The sequence below is a fragment of the Camelus ferus genome, chromosome 2, assembly GCF_009834535.1.
Source record: "Camelus ferus isolate YT-003-E chromosome 2, BCGSAC_Cfer_1.0, whole genome shotgun sequence".
Lineage (NCBI taxonomy): Eukaryota > Metazoa > Chordata > Mammalia > Artiodactyla > Camelidae > Camelus > Camelus ferus.
In genome coordinates, this window is record NC_045697.1 from 84408510 (window position 1) to 84425163 (window position 16654).

The 16654-nt window shown below is 36.1% G+C and overlaps 1 protein-coding gene across 5 annotated transcripts in view; it reads right to left on the minus strand.

Moving 5' to 3' along the window:
* PDE5A (phosphodiesterase 5A) overlaps positions 1–16654 on the minus strand; it is a 215607-nt gene that overhangs the window by 102127 nt on the left and 96826 nt on the right. For all 5 annotated transcript variants that reach the window (XM_032462551.1, XM_032462570.1, XM_032462568.1 and 2 more), the window contains one exon: positions 4676–5264. In XM_032462551.1, coding sequence (XP_032318442.1) covers positions 4676–5264 — 589 coding nt within the window. The remainder of the gene's footprint in view (positions 1–4675; positions 5265–16654) is intronic.

Consider the following 16654-nt stretch of genomic DNA (forward strand, 5'->3'; position numbering starts at 1 on the left):
TAATACCGTAGGACTGAGCCCTTAACCTGTGGATTCTGAGCTAACTCCAGGTAGCTAGTGTCAGAATTGAGTTGGATTGTGGGACACCCTGGCTGGTGTAAGAGAAGTGAAGAATTAAGTGACTGTTGTTTGGAAAACCAAACAAGATCTCAAGATCAACATTTGAGGTATTCCTGCCAAAAGTGCCTAACATGAATCTATTCAAGGAAAACACTCTACAAGATAAGGCCTGTATTCTTCCAAAACATATGTCAAGAATAAGAAACACTGAGAAACTATTCCAGATTTAATGGAGACTAAAGAGATATGACAAATATATGCAATATGTAATCCTGAACCGGAGCCCTGATAGAGGGAAAAAAAAAACTCTAAAGGGCATTCACGGAACAACTGACCAAATCTGACTATGGACTGTTAGGTAATAGTATTGTATCATAAAATTTCCAGATTTTGATAAATGTATCACAATTGTGTGAGAGAATATTCCTGTTAGAAATCACATACTGAAATATTTAGTAAAACTATCTCCAAATGGTTCAGGAAAAATAATATGCATATGTTACTTACACACATTATACATAGAAAAAGAGAATAATAAAGCAAATGGGGCAAAATATAAACAATGGGAGAATCTAGGTAAAAGGTATACAGAAGTTTCTTATACTGGTCTTGCAACTTTATTTAAAGTTTGAAGTGATGTAACAATAAAAATAATAGGAAACAACACAGCAGGCTTACCAAATTATATGCTAGTTTTCTTCCACAGAGTGGAATACCTAAAGATTATTAGAACACTGGAAAAAAAATACAGCAGTTCCCAAATGTGTTCCTTGGGGCACAATTATACCATGACAAATTTATCAAAATTAAAACAGTTGCTCTTGTCATTTCTTTCCTAAAATTCATTTTGGAAATAATTCTAATTACTAGAAATTCACTTGAGTAGAAAGTGAGACCTGCAGGGTGAAAGATGGAGAAGATTTATTTACCTGGAGAAAGACTGAAACAGTGGGGATGGGAGGAGTAGCAGCTGTATCTGGAAGGCCACGTGGGTGGCAATGTGACCCTTCCCCAAGACCCTCTTTTTTCTCCCTAGAAATCACGGTATCCAGGGAGTGGTTGTTCCATGGAAATAGGAGAAGAGTCCAAGTTTTGCATTCCAGTTGACTTAGGAAAAAGGGTTACTTAGACAATATAAATCCTTTGACATAGGAAATCTTGAGGAGGCTTAAGGCTTCCAAAGGACATGGAACCAGGAGGCTCAAGGCCATCTGTGATGATTAATTTTATGTGTCAACTTGAGGATAAAACATTATTTCTGTGTGTGTCTGTGAGGATGTCTCCAGAAGAGATGAGCATTTGAATCACTAGAATGAGTCAAGATCATCAATGCCGGTGGGCATCATCTAATTCCTTGAGCGCTTGAACAGAACAAAAAGGCAGAGGAAGGGCAAATTTGCTCTCTGCTTGACCTGAGACATCCATCTTCTCCTGGTCTCCTGCCTCATCCATTAGAGCTCCTAGTTCTGAAGCTTTGGGACTCAGACCCAGACCAGAGTTACATCACTATCCAACCTCCCCACCCCCTGCCCCAATTCTTAGGTCTCCAGACTCTGAGTTACACCATCAATTTTCCTGGCTCTCCAGCTTACAGATGACAGCCAGACCATGGAAGTTCTGGGGATCTATAATCAAGTGAGCTAATTCTTATGATAAATCTCTTCTTATTCATCTATATATCTATATATCTCCTCCTGGTTATGTTTTTCTGAAGAACCCACAATCTGATCTAGATATTGAATGATACCTAGTTTTCATATATAAGGAAAATGTCAAACATTTATATAGTTTTTTGATTATTATGTATTAATATCTTATTACTAATAAATGTGGTGCCACATTCAACAAAGTTACATAAATGACGGGATGATGCAGGAGATGATGTGTGACTGAACAGCACTGGTATTTGAGGTCTAAGTTTTGGATTTTGCTTTATATTTCAAATATATGTATGTATTGTTTTATTAGTAATAAAAGAGTTGAAAACCCAACTTTATAACATTCTGTTACAAAATTTTAAGAAGTGAATCAAATGTTTACCATTTCTTACAATGTACTTATCTAGGAGACTATTTTTTCACTCTTAGTTTTAATCTGAGCACTATTATATTTCATGGCCACCTCTTGGTTTTCTATCGCTACATTACAACTTTAAAAGCATTCTGTGGTCAGATAAGCTTAAGAAATATTGCTTATCAGTGTTATTTTACGGCCATATGTAAAGAAAGAGGACTCAGAAAGCATAGACTGTTTTTTTCATATTCTGACTATTTTCACAAAAGGCTATGAGACAGTATTTTGACTATTAAAATTATGAGTGGGCTGAGTAATGAATTATCCACTAGCCAAGTCACTTCCACTTGTTAACACCAATGTAAGTTATGTCACAGATCAACCCCGTGACTTCTAATGAAATTCCTGGGCCAGGAATAACTTCTGCAAGGCCATTACAAACACAGATCAAGGGTGTTAAGGGTGAAGCAGCAACATGAGGAATCCACAGGCTAAGAGGCTTCCCTCTGGGGGCACTGCAAATCAAGGACCCTGGGTCTATTTTAGACAACAGGACAAGAATTAAATCATTACTAGCTGCAAAACAAAAACGACACCTTCAAAACTCTAAAGATAGTAAGCAGACTAAACAAAATGCATGTAAGTGGAGAAATTTTCAGGCTGAGAATCTCAGGACCACGCAGACAAATGAAGGCTTTCTCAGCAAAGCTGAACCATATTTATGGTCCTACCATACTTGGGACCATAGTGCCATTGGAAAGCGGAAACCCAGCTGTCACCTAGGACAGGAGCAGAATTCTGCAAATTTGGCAGCAATCCTTCAGCTGCGTCCTTAATACCCCTCTGGACGCTGCTATGGTGTGATGTTACTACAGAGCTCAAAGAGGTCATGGAGACAGCCCCATGAAGAATCAAAATGGAAAAAACTGTTTGTAGAGAACAGATTCTGAAAAACATCTCCCAATTTAACCTATGTGAACTATCACATCTCCCCGCAGATCCCTGCCACCGGTATTCCTCACCAGTTACCATTATTCACCCAACTTCACAACCTGAGTCATCTCCAACTCCTCTTTTCTCCTCACTTCCATCTCCTACTAGCTGCTGAGTCTAGCAGGTTCAACTTCATCTGAAATCCATTCGCTCTATTTGATCTTGAAGGCCAGCGCCCTGGTTCAGGTCTTAACTTACTCAGACTATTAAAATAACCTATCTTCCCGGTGTCCAGGATTTTCCCCTCTAATTCATTTTATGACCACTATAAAATTCATCTTTCTAAAACACAGTCAGAATCAAATCACCTTCAATTATTCCTCATGGCTCTGAATCACATACATACTCCTCAGCCTGGAATTCAAGACCCCAGTAATCACCAGTAGCTCCTCAACATCTAAACTGTCTATTATGCACACATTTCCATACAAGCACCACATGGTCCAACTTCCTGTCTCCTCTTCAAATTTCTCTTCACATTTGGATCTCACTGTGCACACAACTCAATCTATTCAGGTCTTATCCATTTTCCAGGGTCTTTATCAAGCATTGCTTCCTCAAAGAAACCTCTCTCCATCTCCCCAATTAGATGTGATCTCCTTCCCTGAACCTAACACATTTTCCCTGGCATCTATTATGACCTGCTTTCTATTCTACTTACTTATCTTTACTACTATAATTTTCTCTCAATCAATATTTATAAATACAGTATTTCTATGTGCCAGGCACTATATTAGGCATCAGGAATACAGGGGTGAATAAAATAGCTATGACTTCTCAAATTACACAGCAGAGCCTCAAGCTGGCAATACTATGGAAACTTTACTACAATAGAGTTAGAAAAATTATTCTATTAAAGTGGTAGAACATAATTCATAAGCATACCAAGTGTCATTCAATTAAGATACTTTGTTTAAAACCCCTAATTCTATTAACAAAATAATAATTTTAAATAAGAAATCTGAAGAATCATACAGTGTAATTTTTACGTCCATAATCAAAGGCCTGTTCATAACTGAACCAAAAGTGGAAGAAATATCGAATCTTCCAATTGAATTATTTTAGGGCAAAAATTTCCATTTTTTGAAGACATCCATAAATTTATTTGTTTAATAAAAGAAATGAAAAGAAAGGATGGAAAGAAAGACAATCAGATTTTGGTATCAATGGGGCTTCAAATGAATGAATATGATTAACGGAATAAGTGAATTTTAGAAGGTTTGGTTTTCTGACTGTTTGGGGACCTATCATTTTGGAATCTGAGTAAAATCGTCGGAAGTTCATGTGGAGATAACACAGATAGAGATGTGTATAGTCATCAGGTAAAAAGATGAAAGCATACAACTATGAGATGAGCCATGCTAAGTTATCATTAAAGAGAAAAACAAGACAAGATTTCTCTCAGGCTCTTATTCTTGACTTAGCCATCAGTGAAGGAATTCTGGCATTTAAAAGATGGGAAAGTTCCTACCATACATTCTCATTTTAAGTAAGTATGCAAATTAGTACATCTCATTTTCAAAACTCCCCATTATTCACAGTAGTTGTCCAATGCCCCAGCCAGGTTCCACTCCCAACCCCCACTCTGTACTAACAGTTCGTTGTTTACCTCATACGCATCCTTGATGTTCAAGGGCTCACCAAGAGCTGCCACATGTCCCACAATGCCTTTGTTCCATTCCAAGCGGATACAGTTATTTGAAGCTTCTTCCAGTGTTGAACCTTCTGCAACATCAAAGAGGCGGCTAATAAGAAACTTGTCGTTGGAGCTGTCCTCACAGACGAGGAACAGGGAATAGCGGTCAGCAGAGATGAGTCCATGGATGTGTAAGAAAATTTTGTGACATAAGGCTGTGACATCCAAGTGACTGGAAATATCTTTCACTAATTCCAAGAGTCTGGAGCACTGGTCCCCTTCATCATTATCAAACTGTGGGGAGGTTAGAGGCATCTGTTCCTTCTTTTCCGAGTCAGAGAGGAAGCTCACAGTTCCCTCAGAATCCTTGACAACAATGGGTCTAAGAGGCCGATCAAACTCGGAGGCAGAAATTTTCCTGGTTGGTGTTCCAGGAACACTGCTATCTGCACGGGGACTCTGCTGTGAGGGGCAAGAGCAAGATTCTGGGTGGCCTCTGATGCCTTCCTTGCACACAGGAATGGTGTGAACTCTCTCAGCAAACCATGCATTGACCATTTCTCTGCAGGAAAGAACATGTACACACATTAAACATTTAAGGAGAGAAGGTGCTGTCCTCACCGTAAAGCTTCTAAAAATCCCCTCATGGTAAACTGATGAGATTATAATCCAATTTGTCATAGAAAATAAAAACAAGATGGTTTATTTAGGACAATTTTATTTGGAAAAACTGTGGCGGACAATTGCTTCAATGAAAATTTTAATAAGGTCTGACTTCTATATACATATATTTTCAGATACATGTTTTACAACACATCAAGTGTCAAGTCTGCTCCTCTCACAATCAGTTTGTATCAAAGTAAAAAAAAAATCTGACAAGTCTTAGGAGAACATAAAAATGGAAAATAATGTGCTATTTAAAATGCACCTTGTTCTGAAGTTGAATATTTTTAAAAATTTACCTAAATTTGGCTAGCCAATATGCTTAATTTTTAGATAGTTTTTATCTATAGCACTACATATAGATTATATTTAGAAAGGGAAAAGGAAAATGTAAACAATTTGATCTGGTATGTAGTAGAAAGATAGACTTCTATTAGTATCATTCTAATAATGCTTGTTCAAGTAATGGTAAAATGATGATCTCTTCTTCTAGATTATCTACTCCTTTCATAAAGGGCGAAAATTAAAAAGTAGGCAATAACTGGCCTAGAGAATTCAGGCCAAGAGGAATGAAATTATTTATGTTGTTAATGTGCCAACCTATGAAGAAATCTAGCTGAGCTAAAGCATTCACAGTAGGTGATTTTTTAAAATAAATATACCAGATCATACACATCCAAATGATTATTGTTCAATTCAAGTAATTCCACCTGGAAAGATGTAATCTTACACCAATTGATGGTGCTATTACGTTAGACATTTTTGGAACTCTTCTTCTGAAACTAGCTTCTAAAAGAAATTAATAAGCCATATAGGAATATTAGTTTTATCTAAAAGTTAGATCTTGTTTTTCACTAAGCCTTCCTCTCAAAACAAGCAAAACCACAACAAATCTGAAGAAACAGCTAACTTAATATATATCTTAAGGATTAGACTTGACTTTTTCCAAAACTAAAATTTACTTCCAAAAGACAAAAACTTGCTACCACCGAGGATATTTAAAAGAACTGGTCTTATAGAGCAATGCAGCCTCCACTCCACAGTGGCTTATTGATCATTTTCACCAAACAGCCAGGATGAAAAAGTTGGACAATGCACCGTTTTGGAGAGTGTCTGTGTCCTGACACTCTCCAATACTTCTGGCTGCTGTAAAAATTGATATCACCTACTTGGAAGGCAAGTAGGCGATAATCACCTCTTCAGAAGGCAAGCAGGCAACATCTAACGAGTTTTAAAATACATTCATCCTTTGTTCCAGAGGTTTTTCACATGTGGCAAAGGAAGCACCGGGATATTTATTTACTGTGGTATTGCTTGTTATAGCAAAGATAAGAAGCAACCTAATACCACCTATAGAAGGGGGGCAAATCACATCATGGCACATTTATAAATGTAACATTAGGCAGACGTTAAAAAATGGTCATAGGTACTGATATCAATGATGATTTGAATTATAATTAAGTGAAAAAAGGTGCAGAAAGAGAAGAGTTTGCCTTTTTTCGGAGTCTCTACTAAGTCTTACACTTATGGAATGTTCCCTTAATTATTTTATTTTGACCAACAATCTATTGTTTGGTAAATATCCCTGAAATGGTACTGATCTAGAATGAAATGGGTCAAAAAAAAAAAAAAAAAGATAATACAGATGTTATCAGGATTACCTCAGGATTATCCAATAATTCCAAGTGTTAGATACAGTTATAAATTTTAAAGCTTTCTTTAAAAAGCAATGTAGTAGGTAAATAGACTGCACAGATCTCCAGTGTGTACCTACAGCATAGAGTTTTTAAAAATATAATTGTCCTAATGTTTTATAAATGCATGATGAGAGCAGACAATGATATTAAAATAATGCTGTATCTCAAAGACTTCAATAGAAATGAGGGGACATACTTTGGAAAGCACTAACTTAACCAAAATCATGGTAGTGGGGCAAAGACACTGATGTCAGAAATGCATGTGAATCTGTCAGAAATGTACAGGAAGCATCTGAATAAAGTTGTTTTGTAAAATGTAAAGAAAAAAGCAATATGTTTAAATTAAGATATCTCACGTGATTTAAAAATACATGTATACAACTTAAATTGTCAAATCAATATAAAAATAGGCATTTTAACTATTTCAGCTACAAACCTAAAACCTCAACTTATTTCTTCTCATTGGAAACTGGTGATCAGCTTTTTAATTTTTTAGTCAAACCACCTACTTGACCACTCCATGTGAATGTCTAAACAGACACCTTAAAATGGTGACATCAGAATTCTAATGCCCGACCTGTTACCTTGCTCCAACCTCACTCCCTGCCAGTCTTCCTCATATTAATAAATAGCACCATCACTGCCCTAGTTACTCAACCAAACATCAAGGAATTACTCTGAATTTCTGTTTCCTGTATCTCTCACATCCAATCCAGCAGCCAAGTCCTGTCAACTCAACTTCCAAAACCTTATACCCCAATCTGTTCATTTCTATCTCCTGTAATACCTCCCTGGTCCAGTGGACTATGGCCACAGCCCCTTAACTAGTCTATTACACTGGTCTCCTTTCAATCCATTCTCCATACAGCAACCAAAATAATCTTTGAACAAAGAAAACCTTAACATCTTAACTATCCTTCTTGGCTCCTCACTGACTTGAGAATAAAACCCAAACTCCTTCAACCCCCACCACAGTCCCCCTCACCCACGCTGACCCCTGGGTGCTCCTCAACCACACCAAACTCAACGGCGCCCAGTCTGGAATGCTCTCCTCACCTGCACCTGGCTGGGCACAGCTCCCTCATCCCCTGTGCAGACAGGCCTTCCTTGATCACTCCACCTCATGTGGCCCCGGCATATTCTGTTCCTCCCCCAACACTATCTGCTCTTATTCTTGTCTATTTTTCTTGCTTATTAATCTGTTGGTTTATTGTCTGTTTCCTCCAAGTAGATGTAAATTCATAGTTGTCTGTCTTGTTGGTGACTGCCTCCCTGTCCTTAGAAAAAGCCTGTCATGTAGTATATCCTCGATAAATATTTGAGTGAATGAATAAATAAATAAAGGCTCCCACATTAATCACATTAGAAAGGGCAATGATCTTTTGCGTATCTGAACGCTGGAATATTTGTTACAGAAAATCAACACTGCGCTTTGGCTATTAACGTTCATTATCCCTTGGGTGTAAGCCTCATAACTGACCATGGCTAATTTCCCCTCACACACCCTGCAGGGCCTAATCTATGTCTGAAGCAGAGCCACTGCCCCCAAATTCTTTGTTAGGTGATTTATATTACTATATTTAATTGTCTCAAAAGTGTTTCATTTCTAGATATTTTCTTGGAGAGATGAACTCAGTATTAAATGACACAGGAAAAGTACATCTAGTATAGTCAGTCATTCAGTCACTACCAGTCATGGGAGGAAGGGTTTTCTGATGACCACATTATTGATTATCTGAGTCCCTGTAGATACAGGCCTGCTCAGGAAAACACGTTGTCATAACATCAAAACAATCACCTATAATCCAACCACAAATAAAATTAAATCGTCTCTCACGTGTCTCCCCCTTCAGGCAGCCCTTGAGGTTTTGCAGTGCATGACCTATGTTGCTGTATGACGTGGGCCTTCCTCCTTAAGACTAATGTCTATCATCTCCTTTTCATTGTTTTTTAATGTTTCAGTCTCTGCAAATACAAATCACCTGCAGACTGAAATTTAAATTCTTACATAAGATACAGAATTTCTAGTAGATAAAAGTGATGTTGAGAACTGTTCCAATATTCCATAAAACCACTGATAATTAAGGGTTATGCCCAATTAAAGACCAGACAACAATTAAAAGAAGAATCAACAAGGACAATAACATAATAAATACCTGCAAAGAGAATTCTCTTCAAATAACTACATTAACAAAGACTCTTCAAATTCTCTTCAAATAACTAGATTAAGAAAGGCTTTTGGAAAAACTCATGAAGTCTTCAAATATTAATTCAAAAAAACTATCTTGGGGGAAAAAAAAGACTCCTTATGATTACGCTGCAAAAGTCAAACAAGAAGTAAACATACTGTTCACAGTACTGTCTTGCCAGAAAATTGTTTATTCTGCAAATTAGCCTGGAGTTTTTATTATAACCTAAATTTTATTAAATCTAAAATAAGATAAATTTACTTTCATAACTTATAGTTCCATTTTTCAAGATAAAGTTCCAATCGAAACTTTTCATTGATATTTTACCATTTTAATTGGATTCACTTTTAAGTGTCCTTTTTTTCTAGAGTGAATTATTTTCATGAAGACCCTTGAGTGTGTCTGGGACTATGGTGGACACGAGGGAGGCAGGACTGAGCAAACCCAGACAAATCACAGAGTCACTTCTCCTCCCCAAAGTGAAGTTTATATTGTGTCCTGAAGTTAATTTATATACATCCTGAATTCTTCTATCATATGAAGTTATATGTAACTGCATACAAATGAATAAAGATGGAAAGATGGACATGTCAAATACGAGGGTAAAAATACCAGATGGGATTCAAGAAACTCGGTTTCTGACGGGACAAATCACTCCTGTGGCCTGGGAAAGGATCTCTACTTTCCCTCCTTTCTCTTCTTTGATTCTATGAGGTTTTGAAAAGTATTTACATTAGTGATATTGGAAGGGGGAAAAAAGCACTATTCTGTTTAAACCTATTTTCTGCATTATGCAGCTAAATTAAATGGTTGAACTAAACACATTCTGCTAGTTGGTAGCAAGGCCAGGAATCAAATCCAGGTCTCCTAGTCCAGGTCTTATGGCCTACAAGAATGTAAAAGTTCTCAGAACATTGATGCTTATTATGAAGAAAACACACCATGACATCTAGCTGCATCTGAAAGAGTCAAAATCAAATTTAAACACACAAGGCAAAAAGAGAATAAAATCACTAATAATAACACATTCTCTAACTTAATTCTTTCTGTCCAGATCATAAAAGAATGGCACACTAAACCACTGAGGTAAAAACACTGCCTCAAGGGACTCAGAGAACAAAGATTCTTAACGACAGTGTCTTGAAAAAAATCTGACTGAATCCCATGTCTACCTGAAGACAGGCCATGGTTTATAAAACTAAAAAGATGCACTGAAAAGAATGTATTAATAAATGTGTTAAAGAAAAGAGTAATTCTTACGGCTGCTAGATTTGGCAAATAAAAATACAGGACATTGAGTTAAAGTTGAGTTGCAGATTAAAAAATGAATAATTTTTTAGTATAAGTAGTATCTAAAATTCAGATTTTACTGGGTGTCTTGTATTTTAGTTGGCCACATTAGTCATTCGATACTCTGTTTTTCCCAACTGAAACTGCTGGTAGCTAGACAACAAAGAAAAGGTAAGGTGTTCTATGAAGCATACTAATGAGCTCCAAGCTATCAAATCACTAATACTGATTTTATCATCAAAAGAACACAAAGGATCCTGTGTACCACACTCTGATCCCGTGTATGATAGTTGAACCTTTTAAAAGCTCTTGGATTAATACCCTGTAGCATAAAATTCTTCCTTAAATCAAACCTTTTCATTTTACTGTCAAAAACGTACCATATAATTAATAGTGAAAAAGCAAATTGCAACCTACTTATAAATGGGATATTGACTAATTGCTAAAAATCCTTGCAACTACAAAGTACCGAAAGGCTGTGGTTTTCAGCCATAAATCCTAAATCCTCATCTATATCTTAGCATTTGCTACTAATGGAATCTATGACCAGTGGCAATTTTCTTCTTCTTCTGAGTTTCAATTTCTTCCTCTATAAAACAGGGAAAACACTGCCTGTTCTAACTTCTTCATGAAGTGCTAGGTGCTGTCTTCAGCAGGGTATATAAAATCAAGAATACTAAACTGGCCATCCAATTCCAGCTACAAGACCACACACAGATGTGTGACTGAACCAATCACAACTTCTCTGGAGCTCACTTTCCCTGATGTACAAGCTCTTCATTGCAAAAATGGGCAGCTGTAATTAACAGGCCACAAAGGCCATGGAGATGCCTACAATGGCTTACATCATCAATAGGCCAGGAGGCAACGATTACGAGGTCAGTCAACTCTCACCTCTTTTTGCCCTTCAGTTTCCTCATTTTTAATTAGGGGAAAGATTTCTTACTCCTTTACTCACCACACAGAGTTGATATATGAGTCCAGTTAGAAAATGCATGTGGAAGCACTTCAAATTAGAACTGAAAAAACACAGGCTCCCTAGACCAATAACTACACTCAAATATGACATAATTTTCTGAATATTAAGAGCTGAACATTTAGTTGAGAAGAGTCAATGCTAGAACATAACTTGTTTTTCTACTACTACTCAGAAATTTTTTAAAAAGTAAGTTATAAAATGAGGGATGATTTTTTTCAAGATGTCAAACATTTTTAATGCTTGACAACAAGTGTGATAAAGTATACAACTAATCACCAATGATGACAATCATAGCAATATTTCATAATAACCATAATTATAAACTGGAGAGTGATTTTAATACTTGATAAAACAATACTTTAACACTCTGCTATAGGAGATTTGGGGATGAAAGTTGGTCCATTTTAGTTCCTACCCAAGGGGACTTCCTTGGGGAAATTCTATAAGTAGTAGGTTGATACCTGGACCTTGAGGATGCTACCCTTGAGTGGTAGCATTTGGAGAGATTTGAAGGGTGCCACAAACAAAACAGAGTAAAAAGGTACAGGCCCTGAATGAGCCACAAAACACAATGCATGATCATGTTTTTGAGTCTTCTATTAAAACATCACCCCTTTTCCTTTCTCTCTAGTCTTTTTAATGTGAATTAACCCCTAAAACCAGAATTACAAAGAGCATACTAATTTCCTGTCTGAAAAGGGATCATTGATAACTTATTTAGAAGTAGGCTAAAATTATCTGCAGGAAACACAAACAAAAAATAGTTCACATAAAATATAATGTTAGATATTTTTCCTGCTCTTGGATCCTAATTTTACACAGTTTTAGTTGTGGTGTTTGTATAACTTGACCTGGAGCCACTACTAGTAATTGGAAAACACTTAGAGAAGGAAACTGTTCCATCTAAGAAGCTGATATTCTGCTCTCTGGGTGAGAATCAAGAATGCTTAGAACTGAGAGAAGTTTTTAAACTCATTTATGAATTTCTCTGTCTTGATTTCTCACGCCCTCCCATCTCTCATTTTAAAGCCAAGTTTTATTAACCTAAGCTGGCCACAAAGCTGGGAACACAATCAGGAGGTCTGGACTCCCATTCCAATTCCCTTTCCAGTACCTCACACAATCCACAATAGGTTCTCTTCAAAACATTAATAAAAATTCATCTGAAAAATGAGAAGGTCACAAAGTCTATTAAATCCCTGTTCTGTTGTTCTAATTCTCACTTATCAGAATAAGGGAATGACTCTCAAAGTCTGCACTTACATTTAAGACACTGATGATTCTCAAGGTAAAATAAATAGTAACCTACTGAAAATCACTCTAAAAAAAGTTAGGGAAATATGCATTATTTCCTTTTAATTTCTTAAGAACCCTAGAAGTAAATGCTATCATTTCCATTTTATAGACAAAGTAAATAAAGTACCTAAGGTCATACTCTTAGAAAGAAGTAGCTCTGGTGTTGAAGCTTAAATCTGTCCTATCTGAGGCCCTTACCCACCATAAATAGAAATAAATTTTAAACGGTTCAAAACAATGGCTTCCAACCAAACAGTGGTGCCAGTCTTTGGGAAGCATTTAGAAATATGTGTCACAATGATTGGGGTGCACTGTCAGTGTCTGGGGCCCAGGGATGTTAAATATCCTACAACATGGTAAACAGCTTCTCACAACAACAAGAAGTGACACCACCAAATGCCAAAGAGCATCCAATTTAAGAAGCACTGGTTTAGATGAATAAAAGATTAACACACTATAATAGGGTTTTAAATGACACAGGGGAGGTCTGGGGCACCTCCAAGTAATTCTGCCAATAATCTCTATTCTGATGCTACAGTGAGTAGTTCACTTGCTTCTCTCATGGACTGGAAACAAACACTACCTAAAGTTATTTAATATTGTGAGATTTCTCCAGCTCTGAAACATGAGACAAAATATATTGGGACAAAATATAAATAAAATGCAGAACTGCTTCATACGGTTTTACATTCAAATTTGAGAGTTGTAAGTGACATGTTTTGTAATTTTCCATGCATGTACAATCACGTATAAAAAATGTTCCTTAAAGGAAAACCTACTTACATCTGAAAGAAAACACACTAACCAAAATCTATGCTGTAAATATATAAACTGATTTGTTTTGCAATTTAGATATGGGAGAGACTGGACTGGACTGGCAAGTCTCAACTGAGGTATGAGAAGCCCTAAGAGTCCAAAGCAAGTATGTTTTGAATGTCTATACTGTTTCTATGAAAATGTTTTAATTTTGTGTTTTTATAATAATACAATTAAAACCAAAAAAGGTGGAAGAAGTATACCTTATTACTGGGATTACCACCTTATAACCAAATATTATCCTGCAATTTTAGCGGTCAGGTTTATATTGTGTTCTACTGCCGCCCAATGGTTCTGGAATAAAGAGAAAATAAAAGAGGTAGACTCGATATGCAAATATGCTTTCAAGCCAAATAAAACCCAAAAGCTGGTATGCTGTGTTACAGGAATAAAAGTTTCATGACTGTTAAGAGACCCAGTGGGAGAAATTAATCATCACAGGGCAACTGCAGCAAAGGCAAGCTGATCTCACCAGACCCACACTGGGTACTCGGGGCCATATTCACTCTGCAAGGATGATTTAATGAATGCTGTCAATTTGCATTTGGCTAGAGTTTTATCAATTTATTTGTAACTAACTTATACATTTATTTTGGCATTATAGTTGCATAAATGCTATAACTATGATTAAATTATACCTACTCTTAAGAATTCCATATTTAAATAACATTAAAATAAAACAAAGTCAATACTAAGTATGGCAGATATCTGGAACTTCTGGGTGTGCTCACATCACTTTCTTTTGGGACTGCTCCCCCAACCCAGTGACATCACACTATGGGTTACCTGCCCCAATAAGGCAGTGAGACAACCCTATTCTTCCAGACAAATGATTGGTCCAGAGCAGAGAAGTGATGCAAGGCCAAAATAATTTTGAGAGGACTGATATAGATATGGTACTTCTCAAACATCAGAAGTATAAGATCCACATAAACTTGCAAGAAACTTTTCTAGTACATAAAGAAAGCATGCAGGAGATAAAGTCAACAAAAAATAGGGCCAAAAGGATAGATCGATGAATGGATGGACAGGAGGAAGGAAGAAAGGATGGATAGATAGACTGAAGGAAGGACAGACAGATTAGACAGATCTACAGACAGAAAGACAGAATCTTGACAAAATTATTTCATCAGCTGAATTTCATATCCACATCAATCCCCCAGGCTCGTCAATTATGTGAGTCAATTTTATATGAGTTCAGTTGGGTTTCTGTCACTTGTGACCAAAAACTTTCTCACTAAGATACTGGAGATCACTAAGAATGTCTGTCTTTAATAGGGGAACATCACTTCAGTTTGAGAAACACAGGATTACATAATCCCCTCCAACTCTAAGTTCACAGATTCTGTGTGTGTATGTTATAATTATTTCATCAGCCTAAAAGGTCATGATCTTTTCTCTTCTTATAGCCTCAGCACAGTTATTCAACAGAAACTATTTTTTAAAAAAATAGTTATCACTAGGGATATAATCATCAGATGGGGAGCCCTTTTCTCCCAAGTTTACATGTAATGAAATTATTCAGAGAAGACAGTTTGCAAGAAGTTAATCTTACTTTGTAATTCAGAATCAAGGGAAATGTCTCAAAAAATACAGAAACGAACAGTGGCACCTAAGACTTTAAAAAGCATGTTCACTACAAACTACAAATAGGGGATATGAATATATATATCTTTAAAGGCTTCTTAGAATATTTATCAGAATCATTCTTATAAACTTAATATTCAGTTTGCTTTACCTGCCTTAAATTTCCTTGGCAAAAGATACAAATTCCTACCAGTTAGAGAAAATGAATAAAGCACTTACACCATGAAAAAAAAATGATTCAAAATAAAATGAGAATACCAAGTCAATAAATAACAGTACAGAGCTAAATATCAAATGAATGACTCATGTGGAAAAAGTTTCTTCAATTTTTATTCTTAGGTATGTACTTCACAGGCTTTTTTTTTTTTAAACTAAGAACCAGATATAAGAGATATTTCCAAGGCTACATCAGTCAGCTATAACGCTAGTCAACTGAATCTATATCTGTCCAGCTAAACTAATTTCATAGAAATCCTGCAAAGTCAATATCTAGTCTGCATCCTAAATTCAAAAATTAAGTCATTTTTTAACCTTTCAATATCAATCAACTCAGTGATTTATTTAATGCCCTCAATCCCTACTAAAGACTTTTATACTAGGAAGTTTCTATCCTACAATCAACCCTGTGAACAAAGAACAAATCTAACTCAACACAACAGTTACAGGTTTAATGAATTGTTAGATTGAAAACTATTCTGAGGATAAACTAATAAATACCAAGCAGTTCTTTTTTTTTTTTAAGCGTTTTCAATTATGAAAAAAAAATTTCCCAAGCATTATTAAAATGTACTAGGAAGTTCAAGCAATTTTCAGTTAATTTGCATTTTCAAATCTAGAGGAAGGGATGCAACCTAGTAAGACATATTCTCTGCAATCAGTAAGGGCAAAGGTACAAGCTTTACCTATCCAACTTGAAAGCACTTCCAAAGATTTTCAAAGAAATGATATGAAACCAGACTCAAATCATTTCTTTAGGTGGAACTATTTAAAAAGGAAATTTTGTTGCACAGTATAATCAAAAGGCTAAAAATCTGCTCATCCTTAGGTGCTGAAGATGACATTATGAAAATATTGGCAAGTTCTACAAATCTTCAGATCACAAACTGAAAAAAAAAGCTACTGAATTGTACCAGAAGCCTATTTAAGTTTATGTTATACTAAGCAAATAGATTTACTTTGAGATATCTATGCCTAATTGCCACTGCATTAATTCTACCACAGTTTTGGGAATCATTATTTTGTAAGATGGGCTCTGAACTGGATCTGAATACAAAACTTTGAGAACACTATGAGCAATGAGAAACATCATTTCAGAGACTCCTGTGGATTTTTCCAGATTCAATCCTATCCAAATTCAATCCACATGAGCACTTTTAGGGCACTAAAAAAGTTACCTTAGAACTGGCTATATAAACCCTGATTATACGTAATACAA